The following is a 16,840-nucleotide window of genomic DNA, read 5'->3' as shown; positions in this document are numbered from 1 at the left end:
GTTTGTAACCTCTTGGAGGTTACAGTAGGGTCTACTCGTGATATACAATACAACCAAATATCTGAATGGGAGCAGAAGGCAATGGGGATTAGGGATTGTTTGGAGGTGTTGGAGGTTGTAAAAATCTGGGCTTGAGGTTCCCATCTGCCCTGGAGTGTTAGCGGACCACAGCCCTTGTCCGATGGGACAGACAAGCAAGGCGTATGGTATAAAATGGGGTTCCTCAGGGATGGAAGGAAGGTCTGTAAGCTTTCTCTGTTTTTTCACTTCCTTTTCTGTTTCTCCCTGGAATTGCAACTTGCAGCTTCTCACCTGCTTTCAGAGCAAGGAAACAGTTCTGGGGCTGAGCCCCCGGAGCACCAAACCTCTGGTTGGCTTTACTGGGGCTTGGGATACCCTGCTGGAGACAGAAACTGAGCTAGCAGATGGAAATCTGCTGGTTTGGTATTAGTAGGACCTGTCCTTTAATTCTTCCCAACACAACTTTTAGCTCTTAGGCAGAAAGGAGACAGAGGGACAACCCCTGACACTGCCAGTGTCACCCCAGTACCCACTGGGACTGAAAATACCAGGAATTCATGAGGTCCAGAGCATGTTGCACTGCCTGCCCAGGCCATCTCTATTGCATGCAGGAAGCTCATCTCCTTTCCTCTGTGATTTCTGCATGTTCAGTAGCACAGCCACATCTTTTTTTTCCCTCTCGTCAGACTGGGCTGCTATGGACCCAGAAATCTCAGTGGTAAAACTCAGGGTTCCTAGGTTATCAGTAAAAGCAGGCATGTCTCCAACCCATACTGCACTGGCCAGTATGCAGTAGCCTAACAATGTGGTTAAAACAAAGATCAGATGCCCTGCTGGTATGCACTGATCTAGGGGAATGAGAGCTGCTAGAATTGCTCTTTGGGGATAAACCAGCCAAGGCATTTTAGCCCTCATCTTTCAGCTCACACATCAGAGCTGAGCCACTCCTGGTTTCTGCAAAACTTCTTATTGCTCCCAGGCGTGGATCAGATAGATCCCATGAGCCAGCTCAGATCAGGATTTTTGTATAATCACACTGATTTGGCTTATCTTTGTGTTCAGCAACTGGTTATCTGAATCGCACAGGACCAGTTTTTCCTCCTGCAGAAAGCAAAGACTCTTAAACTGGAGGGACTGATGCAGAGGGTGAAGAGCAAACACGGGGATTTTCACACAAATCCACCATGTGAGGGAAAAATGTTTAGTGTTGCTGATTCCAGCTGTATGAAAATAAGGAAGGAGGATCCTCAAATGTCAGGTTTTTAAAAATATAAATAGGGTGTGAAAAGCATCAAGGAAAACAGCTAGGCAGAGTTCAAGCAATTGCCCTGGAGGTTGCCCTTTTGTCTTAAAGGAGATGCTGTTCTCAAGCAATTGATTTGCTGAGTTTTTACAGCGGCAAATTACTAAATGCTGTCCAGGCGGGCTGTATTAGTGCTGTCAGTCACTGGTATAGTGTGGCCATGAAACCACACTGTTCCCACCAGCTAAGCCAGTGTCAGCTTTGCCTGTTGGTACCGCGATGCCAGCCTAGGCAGATGGTTACACTACCAGATCTAAAACAACTGCTGTGACAACGATGAGAGGGAGTGGGCACAGAAGGTGACGGGTAGCCTGCCGCCCACATTCCCCTGCTGTCTGCAGGTGGGACTTCAGCTGTTGGCAATAGGGCCAGGTAATCCATCAGGAATAGCCTGAACGGAGCAAAGGGAAGCACAGCAGGGCACTGAACCTGGGCCCCCGCACACGGTTTGCTGGTAACTGTCCAGTGGCCCTGTTAGGAAAGGGAGCAGCAGTGGCTGGTCACCTGTAAGAAGCCAGGCAAAATGGTCCTGCCCCTCAAGTAGGAACCATGCATAGGGCAGACTGCAGTTAGGGAAGCCGTACTTTATGTTTATATAGCGACCGTTAGAGCTGCCCATAGGACTGGCTTGCCCCTCCCACCTGGAGGGCTGGCTGGCTGTCACTGTTTGGAGCCTGTCCTTCTGTGTCTGCTCTTTAACAAGGAGCCTGCGCTATAGAGAGGGTTAGAGCAAGATACAGGAGGGTTGGAGCTTTTAGATGGCTTGCCTGGAGGGACAGTGCTCCCCCAGTGAGGGTCAGCAATGGGAAGGTCCCAGGCTGCCCCTAGTTGTTTTAGGCTGGGCTGCATGATGAAGGACAAGCAGATGAGCAGGCAAGCACATAGTTCTTTAAGGTCCTGAAAGCAGAAAAGATTGGTGCTGTCTGCTGCACTCCTGCATCCTAGTCCATAGATCTTCCCCAGCAGGCTACACAGCCAATCTAATGGCTCGTAGTTAAAATGCTGCCATAGATCTTGGAAAGATGGCTTGCTTTAATGTCAGTGTATCCATGAAGAGATGGAGAATTTCTCACGCTTTGGTGTCCTGCACAGTGTTTCACACACCAGTTTCTCTGGTTTAAAATGCAGATCTTCTTTCTGATTTGAATGTTATTGACTTTATCCTCCAGCCACTGGCTCTTGCATCCTCCCAATCTGCTAGCCTAATGGTGGTTTTCCTCTCTGCTTCTTAAAGCTCTCGTGGGCGCACCCGGAAATCTCATCGCCATTGCCACCGCCACTGCCACTCTCGCTCAGAGAGCTCCGACTCCCACTCCCCCAGCTGTCGAAGCAGGTAACGTCACTGCTCCCTGAGCTGGGTGTCCTGTGACACTTCCCCGGTAGGCTCAAGAATGTGATTGCAATAGCCTGTGTGACCCACAAACTCTCTGTGCAGAGCCACGTCCCATTCGGTAGCAGCTATGTTACACACTGGGGGTTGAGCTTCTTGTGGTCTCAGCAATAGAAGGGTTTTGCCTCGAGGAGCAGTGGCTGCAGCTCTTCACTCTGGCAGTCACTTCTAATCCCCATGGCTGATGATCAACCCATGACAGCCAACTCTAGCCTAGTCTCCCTTCCCTAGCCCAAGGGCTCTGTACTGCTGATGTCCCAGGAAAGCCTTAAACTCGGTCTTAGGAATGGAAATATATTTGCCTGTGGCATTGTATAGCCACTGTCTTTGACCTGATTAAAATCTCTGTCCCATGGATGACAGATGCGTCCTGGGGCCACCTAAGTGGGTGCTGGTGCTAGACCCGGCATCACTGCAATAGCAAGTCACATAGTTTATACACATCATGAATTCATGTTTCATGTTTTCTGAAAGCACTTGAACAAACCACCCCCACTCTCCCACTTCACTCCTCTGAACTACCGAGCAGAGCACATCTTCCCTTGGAGGTGTATTACCATAGGGACATTCAAGGCTGTGTGAAAGTATGGTTTGCCTTGAGCCACCACAAAATCACAAATTGGAGCTGAAATTTGACGTTATGGTCCAAAGCCTGGATGCAGTGGTTTTGGTGGTTTTTTTGTTTTGTTTTGTGTTGGTTTTTTGGTGTTTTTGTGTGTTGGTTTTTTTTTAAAGTAGAAAAGCAAAACATCCCTTTTCTCTCCATCATGACTTCACAGAGCAGTCATGTGGAAGACTCTCCCACACGCAATGGCCTAGCACAGAGCTGTCAAGGGTTTGCATGGAGCTGGTAGTGGGCACTACTGCAATACTGAGGAATAACGGTTTGGCTGTTCATGTCTTCTGGAGGCACAGAACCAGGTCTCGGGAGGAAGGACGTAAAACACGACGAAGACGCTCCCGGCACCATTCAAAGATCACAGCAAAGCGAAGCTCCTCTGCAGAGGTGCAGGCCAGCCAAAAAGCCAGCCAAACCCTCCCGCTGTACAGCTTCCTCTCTCCTAAGGAAGTAGTAAGTATTACACGCTGCGCTTTTTTGCTTGCACTAGCCACAGCAATCTGGGCAAGAAATCTGATATGAAATTTTTATAACCTAATTATAGTGATGTTAGACAAGTTGGTTAAAACTGTATGATTTATTAATGGTGCTGTTCTCCAATGTATTTAAAGTCATTCCTTTCTCCAGCACATTCACACCAAGGGTGGGGCTGGAGAGGGGAAAACTTTGCAAAGGCTCTAGCTTATGAATAATGAATTGAGGACATTTAACAAAAGAAGTGGCCTCCCACAATGGCATTTTTACAGGGAAGTGTTTGTTATGCAGTCTTTATTCAGCTGGATGTGAACTTAATTGACTAGCCTTCGTGTCCAAAAGTTTAGTCCTTCAGGGGAAGAAAGGGAATCAAACATATATAAAAGAAACATTTACATTTAATGAGTTGGTGATTATTGGCAGGGGATGTTTTCTGACTATCAGGATCCTTCTAGGGTCACTGTTCCTCTGGACTGACAAGCCCAGGGGCCAAATTCAGAACTTATGAGCAGCTCTCATTGATGCTAATGGGATCTTCATGTGCAGCCAAGGGTAAAATCAGGCTCAGTGCCTTGAGATGTTTTTCCATATACATGGAAAGAGATGATATAATACATGCCTTTAGAATTGAGGGAGCAAGAGTTGGAGAGAAATGTTAGATACAGATTGATATGAAGTCTTCCTTTTCCTGTGGTACGTTTCCCCTTTGTTCCCAGTAGCTGCAAAGCAGCGGTGTGATGCTCTTTGATCATGGCGTTAGTACCTGATAGGCATTCTGGAGCGAGAAATTGCTACATGGGAGTCAAGGTAGTGCAGAATTTGGTGCTCGCACGTGTGGATGTGTAACATCAAAGGGGTCTTGAGTAGAGTCCTCCAAGCCCCAAAGTGGAATACAGTTGCTAATTTTCTCCTTTAGGCCCAATCAGTTGGAAATAGCTCAGCCATAGACAGTAGCTACATCAGATATGAGATATAGTGCCAGCAAGACTATCTGCTCACCCGCACAGAGAGCGTTCCGATCAAAATACACAGAGATTATACGTGGGTACAGACAGGCTCAAGCTGTCTCTCAGAATTATAGATATGCATATTTGCTGTCGTTATATACATCTCCTGAGTGTGTAGTGCACATGTGAGTCATTGCATATAAAACCATATAAGGTAGAGTGTGAATAGCAGAACCTGCACACCACGCTTAGATACACATGTGTGCACATGTAAAGAAAGAATAACAAGCTATGAAGCTTTTATGGCCATGAGCCTGGGGTGTTGCCCTCTGACAACTGGGGAAGGTAGGAATGAGTTAAGAGCTTCTCCCAAAAATCAACCAGCCAAAGACTGCATCATATCACCAGGGTGGGTTTCTTTTTTTTTTTGGTTCAAGCTGCATATTTTACATAAATGTTTTAAAGTCTAAGCCTGGTTTTTAATTGGTACTAGGTTTCCTCTCTCTGAAGCCAGGCTCCCTGAGTCCTGTGAGGCCGACTGCCAGCTGTTCTGTTCCCTGAGCAAGAGTAAACTCTAATTTAAAATTGTAAAAGCTTTAAAATGAGCTAAACTCAAGCATGCTGCACTCCCCTTTCCACTTGCTTCACTCGGGGTAAATGAGCACACAAGCTGCAGGGCAGGGAAAATCAGAGCTTTGTAGTGATAGATGCAAAGTAAAAGTCATCAGTCCCCTGTTGTATTCTTTCTAGTACGGGCTAATAACACAGGCAAATATTTCAACTACTAAAAGGCAGCTGTACCTTTACTGTGCAACCCACTAGTGTCCTTTTGTTCCCAAAAAAAGACATAATTCAAGAGCACATTTAAGCACTTGTTTAAATTGAAGCCCCTGGTTAAGTGCTGCCCCTGAAATTTTTCTGAACAAGGTCATTAAATATCATGTACTCAAAACTAGCAAGGGAAAAATGGAATGGGAACTTTCAGTCTCATTTATTAATGACTATGCACAACTCTGCCTCTCCTTTTTCGTAAGTTAAATGGTTGCTCTGTAAATAAGCTTAGTTTTGTCAGAATCTACTCTGAGAGCAGCCCAGATGTGTTATGAAATGAAAATGTGCTCTTGCAGAAAACGTTGATCACATATCAACAATTACTTGAAAAGAAAAGATTTTGTGGAAAATTCCAGAACCGGGATTCAAAAATGCCCTCTACGGGGGTTGGTGTGTCATACTCCCCACCCCGCCCTCTGGCCCAGGCTTCCCAGCCAACCACCCTTACCTGGGGAGATGCATTGCCATATCCTCAAAGGAAAGGGCTTGTCCAGGGAGCATCCCGGCATGCAGAAGAGCTGCAGAGAGACAATACACAAACTCCCATGAGGTAACGCTATAGCACTTCCAAACCAAAGATTTTGCTTTTCAAGCCAATTGTTATTCTATATTCTTTTTCTTCTGAAAATTTGTAGCATTATGTGGTAAATTCTGCCATTTCCCCTCCCCCTGGTTTGTTTTTCTTCCTTTCTACTGGAACAGCCACAATTTCTAACTAGGTCTACCTGTAATTTATGAGGGATAAACCATACAAAATAATGCCCTGCCCATGCACCTACCTTGCTGCTTCTTTCCCTCTTGCCTTTATGCATAAGCTGATGCACGCACACGCATGCACACATGCAGAAACACCCCAAAGTTCCCTGCTACTTTTCCTTTTGACAGTGAATTTCCAAGCTTCTCCCTCTCATTCTTCCTTTAATCCCATGCAGCCACAACAGCCACCTATTGAATTGGACTGTGGGACTGTGCCTCAGCATGCAGAGAAACTGTGGGTAATATGCAGCATCTATTTTTGAACAGCATACCCCTAACCTGCTGCAGACACTTTATACCACGCTGATACAGATGTATTATATGCCACTGTGCTTTCAGTTGAGCAGTGCAATATAAATACCTGCAGGGTATGAACCTAGTTGCCTTTGTTGTACCTGATGAAGATAACTGCTCGCTGCATACACTTTCCTTGCCAGCTCCTTTACTTCCACTGAAACTCATTTATGATGTTTCAAATTAACATAGGCTTGAGCCAGATTTTCAGTGAGGCTCAGTGGGATATGGTTGTTCCAAATGGTGCTGTTTGTGCTCATGTATCTGCAGAAAGGTAGAAGTGACGAGATGCTGTGCAGGGGCTGGGACAGCAGGTGCAGGAGGGAACCTTGTATCAGATCTGTGTATTGCCTTGCTGTTGCTCTCTGTTTTCTAGCCTGGGTTTTGTTTTATATAGGGAAAGTTCTTTTAATTGTTAGGCAGAATAAGAGGGCCCTTGAAGGGCAGAAAGGCAAAGCCTTCCATAAATATGGAAGTAGCTCTCTTCTTGCTTTTCCTTTTCTCCCCTCCCAGCCAGAGGACTGAGGTTACCCCTGGTTATTGTCCAACAAATTTGCATCTCAGCACAGGGACCACAGGAAAGCCAGCAGCCCAGGGTGAAGGAGGGATGCCTGCAGCCACGGGAGGGCCATGCTGTATACCAGGCACCAAAGGAGGCAGTGGAAGGCACACCCTTGCTCCAAAACAGTGCCAGCCTGGCCCAAGATGAGCTGGGGACACCCTGGCCTGTGTCATGCAACACTGGCTGCAGCCCAGCAGGCTGAAAACATCTTTGCAAAGGAACAGACCTTTGCCTGGCATTCTCAGGAATTTACCCCCAGCAATGGATCTGTGAGCCAAGCTGCTCAGCTGTGTTGCCCTTCAGCCCCAAATAACCCAAACTCTGACCTTGCAGGGACAGTTGTGTCATTGCCTCCATGCTCCTGGACTTAGCTTAGCCCTTATTGTAGACAAAGCCTCACCCTGAACTCTCCACCTAACAAAAAAAAATATTTTCCACTCAAGATTCCTTGAGTCAGGGATTCATAATTGTGCAAAAAGGGGTTATATTGTATTCCTACAGCACTGCTATTTTTTTTTATATACTCCCTTAATAGGAGGCTGGCTTTTCAGATGGGGCAAATCATAAGCAGAGGTGAGCCCATTTCCCCCAGGCAGAGGCCTCCCCCCAACCCCCTGCTCTGGAAGAAGGAGGTACCTCAGCCCAGGCACACAGCCTCATTCCCCTGAGCAGTCCCTCTCCGCAGGTGCTGCTCCCTGCGCCAGCGGCTCCTCGGCAGATGTCTGCCAGCCCTTGCCGAGAGCAAGGCTCGCCGGGGTCATTGATGCAAGATTTTTATTGCTTTCATTATTACAATGCACAGAAAAAGAGAGAAAGGGAGACATTATGCACCCCTGAAAAAGAAATTAACTCCACTTTGAAGTAAGTTTCAAAACAAGAGAAAAAAGTCCCAAGAAAGTAATCCTCCAACTATATGTGAGGCTGTGCCATGCTGCGCGTTGATGGGTCTCAGTCCCCTTATGGCTGAGAAAACGTATAGTCATCTCTTGCCTCAGGGCTGTTTGCAGCACAATAAATGGACTTGTTCAATTTAATTGGAAGATGAGTAGTGATGGTATTTTTGTAACCTATTAGAGTGCACTGCCTCTTGGTCTAGGATCGTACTCAAAATTACAGTCTGGAGCATAAGTGAGGGCCTCATTTCTACTCTTCCTTTATCTTGATTAAATAATGATTTGAAACAAAAAAAAAATCCAATAAATATATATCTTGGGTTCCCTTGATGGCAGCAGTAGGTTCCCTTCCCTGCTGAAAGCTGGAGGAAGCAAAGTTCACCGAGATTATTTAATTACTTACTGAGGGGGAACAACATCCAAATGTTCACATAGAGAAAATTAAATTCATGAAAGAGCAGACTCTTTTAAGGTACCCTAGAAAAACAAAAAGCTATTTGAATTCAGTTGAGCTCTGTGGTGCTCAGTTTCCATCTTGTGTGGCTGGCATGCCTTTCAGAAGCAGTAAAATCAGGCCAGAAGCAAAGCCAAGGTTGTCAGATGGGGAATTTGTCCAAGCAGACAGGCAAGTCAAGCACCTTGAGTCTTGTCCTGGCTCTTGCTGCGGGACTGAAATCCCTCCTAGAGCCCTCAGAAAGCTACTGGCTACAGCCTGGTGCCCCAAGGTGGTGGAGCTGGGAAGCTGCTGCGTCCGCCTTCCTCCCCGGCACTTGCCTTGCCCCAGCCAGACCCTCCAGCCCTCACAAGGAGTGTGGGCTCTGTATTTCACAGATATCCACATGTTGCCTCTTCCCAGAGTGCTGCTACCACAGATGTTGAGCTACAGAGGATCTTGTTGATTCCCTTGGTCATCTGACAGATTTTGTGGTGTGCTGACAACAGTTGCTACTTTGAAGGTAGACTTCAGTGCCGGCAAAGCAAAAGCACGCATCCCAGGTCCCAGTGGAAGTCTCAAAAGCTGTTATAGAAATGCCAAGAAACTGCTGTATTTCTTGGCAGAAAAAAGGACTGTTGTAGTTTGACCAAGCCCCAGACAGCTGCTCACTTGTTCCCCCAGGCTGGAATGGGGGAGGGAATCGGAAGAGAAAACTCACAGTTGAGATAAAGATAATAATAGGTAAAGAAAAAGCCACATGTGTGAGCCAAGCAAAACCAGGAATTCATTCACCGCTCCCCACGGGCAGGCAGGTGCTCTGCCATCTCCAGGACAGCAGGGCTCCATCACGCGTAACAGTGACTTGGGAAGACAAACGCCATCGCTCCAAATGTCCCCTGCTTCCTTCTTCCCCCAGCTCTATGTGCTGAGCATGACGCCATACAGTGTGGGACATCCCTGGGGTTAGTTTGGGTCCGCTGTCCCGGCCGGGTCCCCTCCCAACCCCTTGTGCACCCCCACTGGTGAGGTGGGGTGAGAGGCAGCAAAGGCCTTGGCTCTGTGTAAGCCCTGCTCAGCAGGAAGGAAAACATCCCTGGGCTGTCAACACTCTTTCCAGCACAAATCCAAAACACAGCCCCATATGAGCCACTATGGAGAAAATTAACTCTATGCCAGCCAAAACCAGCACAAGGCATTTTGGTTTAGACTTGGAGGGAACAGAAGGAAGGTGTTTGCCTGTGTGATTCTGGGTCAGTGTCCCTCAGAGCAGCCCCATGCCCACTCCAGGCCTTTCCTACCTCTGTAGCCAGGGACTACCTCACATGGTAGTTTTATGCCTGTAAATGAAAGGTGGTCAAAAGCAGGTTGCCTCTTGGTTAGGGTTCAGATCTAAAGCAAACCATAACCCACCTTTAAAAAAAAAAAAGCTGGTGCCGTATTTGAAAGTGCAATCCTGTATCTTCTGGGGTGTGGCTGGGGAGAGCGCGGTGATTTATGGCAAGGAGACCAGTTCTCATGTGGTATCAGGGTTTCAGAAAGAATTGGTGAAAGAGCCAGATACCTGGCTTTCTCATGCTCCTTTGACAATCCAATTTCTACTGGAGTAAACAAGGACTGGTAGAGAAGTGCTAGAGCTGAGAAGTAGCAAGAAGCAGTACCAGATGCTGAAATGAGGACTTGCAATGTGTGTCTCCACTCATTCCTAGTTGGGAGCATTAAGGAGATGTTTCTGCTCTGTCCAGGACTTCTGTGTTGAAGGTGCAAGTTGGCTAGTGAAGAAGGATCACTTCATTTCCCACGTCTGCTGCTGGGGCACCCAACGCCTCTGAGTTAGGAGTGGGCATGGCTTAGAATTTAGTACGGGGTGGGGACAGGGGAGTCCCCAGCTCCAGTGTGGATTTGCTGGGATGAACAAATTCCTGTCCCTTTGTCCCTTATCCCAGAAGCAGTAATGCCTCTCTCTGGCAACACAGTAAGTACTTGGAGATCCTCCAACTCCAGGTGTTTTCAGAGCACGGGGATGTTGTGGGCAGTCATCATTCTGCAGACTGTGTGCTGAGAGCCGCTCTGTGTGTTGACAGCTCCACTCTGGTTTCAGTCGCTGCTGGTTCAGCACTTGCGCCTGAGTCAGATGTCCCTGTCCCAGTTAGCACCTCTTGAACAGGGTTGAGAGCAACACCCCCGCCCAGGGACACAGATCAGGTGTCACTGGCAGGAGGGGGCATGTGAAGGCACCATCTGATGGGCTGAAGGACCTCCATGCAAAAAGTGATGCAGGGTCTGTAGCCTCTCTGCGGACGACAGAGCCCTGTCTGTGTGTCAGCCGGTCCAAGGCTAAGCTCTCCGAAGGGACTGGCCCTGGCCCTGCTGTGTGACAACTGATCCAGGTCTCCTCTGCTCCCTGAGATACTACCAACATTGCAATGTGGTTTAGTCTGCTCAGAATGCCCCAGATTTGGGGTGGCCCAGATCCCCATTGTGGAGAATGCGGTGTAGAGGGAGGGCATTGCATGCCCCAGAGCATAGCGTGAGGACGTGGGCAGGTGTCTGAGGGAGCACGGCTTGCTGGGAACATGTTGGAGGACATCTTGAGTGGGGGAAGCCAAACCTATGTGTCTAGACTCTAAGAACCCTGGACCAAACCTTATGGGTGGGAATGAGGAGAGCAGAGCATCTAAGTGAAAGAGGAGACAACACAAGAGTGCAGACATGCTGGGACTGTGGTTGGCCCCAATTTTCACCCCATTGCAAGGGCAGACATTAGCACTAACATAGCCTCGCTCCCACTGCTGGTACATCCCTGGACTGGCTCAGGCAAATGCCAGTGGAGGTAAAACTGAAATATAAAATACTCAAATGATGTAAATCCATTTGGTGGTGCCCAGGGATCCCAGACAACAGCCCTGCCCAGGTTCAGCAACCCAGCCAGGGTATGGCTGAACCCCCACACTGAGGCTGGCAGGGGCAGGGCTGTTGTCCCCTTCCCTATAGGTCTCCAGTGCAGCATGGGGGGGGGATACTTTTCCTCCTCTATTTTTGTACTTCTTCCCTTATTTCAGTTCCCTTTGTCGCTTCCATGAAACCCAAGGGGATTTAGTGCAAGCTGTGACTTTTCAGCACAAGCAATCAGCCTCCAGGAACGGGCTGGACGGCCTAATTTAAAGCAGAAGGAAACAAAAATGAATAATAAGTGAGACAAGCAAGCAGACAAAAAGCAGTCATGACATTTGCATAGAGGAGGCGAGCAAACAGTTGGCAGTGTGGATTGAAGAGAGGGTTTATGTTTTTTTCATGTAATTTGAGACTCTAATGATGGACTTATGTTGCCCGCTCTTCCTTTTTTCTTACACCTTACCTACTAAAGGAGGAGTTCTTGATGGGTAAGTGGATGCTATCCGCAAGACACCAGGGAATTTATTAGAGGTCACTCGAGCGCATTAGCTATATCTTCTTCAGGGGGAAAAAAGCACACAAAGAAGTATCTGTATACCTTTTATTTCCAGAGGGATTTTTCTTTTTTTCCCCTTCCCCTTCCTTTTTTCTGTTTCCCCCCCCTTTTTTTTAGTTTCAAAGTGACAAGCTTGTTTATTTGCCAGTTTTTACTTTGTACAGAAGCCCTTAATTTGATTTGATTTTTATTTGCTTTAGTGACATTCACTAAGCCTCTTTATTAGGAAAGCTTAAAAAATTTACTCATTTAAGATTTTGTTTCATTTTTGTTTTCTTTTCAAGGTTTATGTAGGTTTTTTATGTATATACCCATTTCTTTTTTTTTTTTCTCCCTCTCTTTAAGGTTGAGTAAGGGCTTTGTCTTCTGTTATATCTTTTTTGTTTAGTTAGTTATTTTGATTCTTCGGTTGCCCGTTTACTTTGTTGAACTCTTTTGTTTAACTTGAATCGCATGCTGGTACTCTTTGCATGATCTCTAAATCTTCCCGTTATCATAGCAGGGGGAAAAGAAGTTTCTTCTTACTGTGGATTTCTTTCAGGGATATGCGCTTTTGTTTTCTTCTCCTCTTTCTGCTTTTTCTTTCTTTCTTTCTTTCTTGCTTTGTTTCTTTCCTTTCCTTTTGTTTCAGTGCATCATGATGGTAAAATTTCTGGGTTTATTTAAAAAAAAAAGCAAAGTAAAACCAAAAGCAACCCCCCCCCCCAAACCATTCAAACGATGCCAAATGGCTTTTTTGCTTTCAGATCTCTCAGTCAGGGTCTTCTGCTGACCTCTTTACCAAAACAGACAGCCCGCCTGGCAACCTAGCCAGCCAGAATGGAGAGTATCATGAATATGACTCAGGAAACGATACTTCCTCCCCTCCCTCCACTCAAACGAGCTCATCCAGGTCAAAGGACAGCCAGGAGAAAAGAAGTCTAGTCCATGATGGCTTTGGCCATGCCTTCTCGTCCGGGAAGCCCAAACTGGCCAACAGCGATAACAGCTCTGATTCAGGAAATTCCTTCACCAGTTGCTTTTCCCAGACCAAGGGAACAGCTTTGGAAAATCTGTCTCCAGATGCCCAGGGACAAGACCGAAGGTCAGTGATTACCAGTAGTGCTGCTGGCAGCCAAATACGTTGTTGCTCTGTATCTCCCGCCCGCTTGCTGGTTGCAGTGGTGAGTTGGCAGGGAGGCTTTTGTGATCTGGAGGCAGTTAGATATAGATCAGACCCATGGTCTTGCCAGTGTGGAGTCCAGAACCCAGCAGTGACCAGTACTGTACCCTGAGGAGGAAGATTAAAACCGTCACTCCCCTGGGCATTGCCTGTGCCTGCTCTTCTGGCGTTGATGTGGCTAATGCAGGGTTTGGCCCTGGGCTGATCTGTGTCCTGAACACATCCCTGCTCAGCTGGATGTGACCCTGTCAAAGAAAAGAGTCGCTGGCCCTTCTGGGCAAAATCTGAAATGTGCATCAGGGGGTTGCCGTGCTAATTCTTCCCTTCTGCTTACTTTGGGGAAGAGAAGCGGGGGTTCATCTTCACTAAAACCATTACAGGCTGTTCTTTCACCTGTCCAATGAGCCAAATCCAGCCTGCCCCTTCCCAGCTCATTCAGGACTGGTCCTGGGTTACAAGATAGCATCTCCTGCAAATGGGGAGCACAGGGAGGGGCAAGGCCCTTGCTGGCTGTGGGAGCAGCTATATGCATGCTCGCCACAGCGGCAGCTCTGTGCTGGGGCATCGGGGCCAGCAGCAGCAGTCAAAAATCCAGTGCCACAGGTCATCATCAGGAGAGGGGAGTAGATGCCAGCCTCCCTCACCACCTCCCATTCCTGGGGGTTTGCCAGGTGATATTGGGGATGAAGGCACTGAAGTGCGGTGGCTGGTACCCAAGGCTGTGCTTAGGCAGTGGTGTTAGGGAGCTCTTCCAGCTCAGGCCCTTGCGTCTTAAAGGCTAAAAGTTAGAGCAAGGATGTGGTCTGGAGGTGGGAGCACTCAATGAGAAAGGAGAAGGAGCCAGGGGAATTGGTGTTAGGAAGAACAAGCCCTCGATTTTCAGTCAGAGGGTAAAATTTTAGGGCTGTACATACTTTCCACATTGTGACTCCAGTGGGATAACTCTGCCTTCACATGGGTGGACCTGGGATTGCAGGCGGCCCTTGCTGTTGGGAGGCTGCCTCGCTGCTGGGGTCTAACCCTAGTTCATACCCAGGGCACTTCTGGAAGCACAGGAATTCATGTAGCCCTGTCCAAAGGCAACAGGATGTGCCCACTCAGTGCCCACTCATGGTGCTGCACAGCCCTCCCTAGCACACAGGCCCTTGCCCTGCCATGCTCTGGCTTTCCCTTGCTCCAGCACTCCTCACCTTGCTCCCTCCTGCACCACTCACTGGCCTGACCCAGGCTCTGCCAACCCGACACCTCTGGTGCGCGAGCATGGGGCAGAAGAACTGCCCCTCACGCCACCTGAGACTCCTTCCACAACCCTTCCCTGGCACAGCCTAGAGAGTGAGCTCTTGGGCTCTGACCCCCACACACTGCATCTCCTGCAACAGCAGCCTGGGGAGCCAGAAGGTCTTTTTCAACCCCAGATGGGGAATGGGAGGATGGGAGTACTTGTTGGCTGGAGTGTGGTGCTCCCTCAGCCAGGGACCAGTCCCAGTTTAGCCACAGCTTCAATGACTATCCAAATATATGTTCACAGAAGGTGCCTGTCCTTGTGTCTCAGCTGTTCGGAGGAGAAGAAGCGAAACTTCCTCCCGTCCCCAGCCCACAGCTCCCCATTGAGGCCATGCTCCCGCAGCGAGTCATACACCAGCACGGGCAGATCCTCCCCTGGCTCCAGCCGCTCCCACTCCTCACACCACAAGGCCTCTCCCAGGTACTCCCGAAGCAGGTCCTGCTCTTCAGGAAAAAGGTAAGGCGAGCTAAAACGGCTGTCTCTGTGATGCTGGGCAATGTCTAACTCTTACAGGCTGGCAGGCTCCTTGCAGGGGGAGGTGTAAGTGTTTGGGGGGTGCCTAGGGCCACATGGCTTGGGGTGAACAGGCCACGCAGAGCTGAGCTGAGCTCCTGAAATACGGGGCATCTCTTCCCCCTCCATGAGCCCAGACTCAGAGGAGTCTGGTACAGCCTCACCCTCCAGCCTCATTAACTCTTTTATGGTTCCCGCCTATCCCCAGGTCTTCTTCACGTTCCCCCAGCTGTTCCTCCAAATCCTGCAAAAAAAGTCCTGGGAGCAGGAGTTCACGGCCTCGTCGGAGCCCTAGTTACTCCCGCTACAGCCCTAGCAGGTACAGCTGTCTCCTCATGTGATATCTGCTGCCTCACCCTTTCTCACCGCCTCCAGCACTTGTTGGCTCCTGCCAGCCCCAAACCGCTCCCTTAGCTTCCTCACTGGGTGCTTTAGTCCTCAGCACCGGGGTGACAGGGAGCAGGGAGGCACAGAGTAAGGCATATGGTATGTTGCCCCTCAGACCAGTGGAAATTTCCTACCATTCATTGCCCCAGAGGTGCTGCTGCTTGCAGAGGGAAGAGCCCAGAGATGAGCCTTTCACTTTCTATGGGAAAAGTGGATTTCCTATAGCCAAGAACTGCCCTGCATTGATTCAGGGGAATTTCACACAATGCACTTTTGGGGGTAGGTTGCTGGGAAGGAGGCCTGGTTTATCCCTGGCTTTGAAGCATCATGGTTTCTCACCCTCAGTGTGTGGCAGGTGAAGTGGCTGTTCCTCTGCTCTGAGCCCTTGCAGGGGACACGTTATGCAGCCGAGGGCACACGGATGGCTGCTCAGTGGTGTTTGCCAGGGCCTCGTGGACTGGGAGTTGCCTCATAGGAAAACCGGGGGAGTACCCCTCTCTGTCGCGCTGGTGTAAATGGTGGGCAGAGCTTTAGGCTGCGGTTGGGTCTGCCCCCAGCTTTCATCACCCGAGGAGCCCGCACCAGGCAGCAGCCCCTGCAGCAGGCCTGCAGCCCTTGTCAGAGAGGGATCTTACTGCAGAAGGGAAAGATACTATTTTTCAGAGCTGTGGTCCTGGAAAGTGCCCCTGCTGCGTGGGCAGATGCCAGGTACCCTCATGCTGGCACTCACACAGCCTTGCAGAGGGAAACAGTCCAGGCAACTCTACTCCCTCCACACCCCGTAGAAAACACACATCTCACAGCTCAGCCCTAGAGATGACTTTGGGTTTTTCTGGTAACATCTCTGCTGCTGTGAATATTTTGCACCCTTAAAATGTTACATTCCCAGAGGCTGATTCTTGCAGGCTGTGACAATCCCTGTACTGGTGTAGGAGAACATTTCCTGCATGCAAGGATCAGGCCCTTGACCTGTAATATGTCACTTTGCAGATGGCATTGAGCAGGGTGTATGAAGTCAGCTGCACTCCACAGAAGGGCTTGTGCTGACATGTACGGGTATTTAACAAAAGAGAAAACCATAGCAACACCGGCAGTCCTTCTGGTGGACTGTGCAGAGCTGCGCAGCCCTGCAGGGGTACCGGGGGCCCTCCGCTCACGCGGGGCCTGCTGGCAGAGTTGTTCTCGCCTGCTTCTGCAGCACGGCCAGCAAAAGCAATTTTAGCAGACCTAATTACAGAATGCATCCACAGACTCAGGTACGTGGAAGCCATCATAGCTTGGCAATGCAGGGCCACCAGGAGACACTGCTGACATCCCCAGACGCAATTAGTGGGTGTCCATCTGTCCAGCCAGATGAATGCGTCTCTGTCTAGCTAAGTGAGTGTGCGCAGGGCTGGTGCCACCAGAGCACTTTGCTTAGAGTGGTCCCTTTTGGAGCTCAGTGTCCTCCCTTCATCTGTGCCTTCATCGGTCATTGCCTCCACACCCAAAACCCACCCTACAAAAACCCAGCGGTGAC

General features: G+C 48.9%; 1 protein-coding gene across 1 annotated transcript in view; it reads left to right on the top strand.

Moving 5' to 3' along the window:
* Positions 1-16,840, top strand: part of SRRM4 (serine/arginine repetitive matrix 4) — a 49,708-nt gene that overhangs the window by 27,398 nt on the left and 5,470 nt on the right. The window contains exons 7-11 of the mRNA XM_064466006.1: positions 2,559-2,657; positions 3,624-3,786; positions 12,721-13,058; positions 14,665-14,877; positions 15,143-15,253. Of these exons, the coding sequence (XP_064322076.1) occupies positions 2,559-2,657; positions 3,624-3,786; positions 12,721-13,058; positions 14,665-14,877; positions 15,143-15,253 (924 nt within the window). The remainder of the gene's footprint in view (positions 1-2,558; positions 2,658-3,623; positions 3,787-12,720; positions 13,059-14,664; positions 14,878-15,142; positions 15,254-16,840) is intronic.

The sequence above is a fragment of the Phalacrocorax carbo genome, chromosome 15, assembly GCF_963921805.1.
Source record: "Phalacrocorax carbo chromosome 15, bPhaCar2.1, whole genome shotgun sequence".
Lineage (NCBI taxonomy): Eukaryota > Metazoa > Chordata > Aves > Suliformes > Phalacrocoracidae > Phalacrocorax > Phalacrocorax carbo.
The sequence above is the reverse complement of the archived record's forward strand: the minus strand, read 5'-3'. Positions and strand labels throughout refer to the sequence as shown.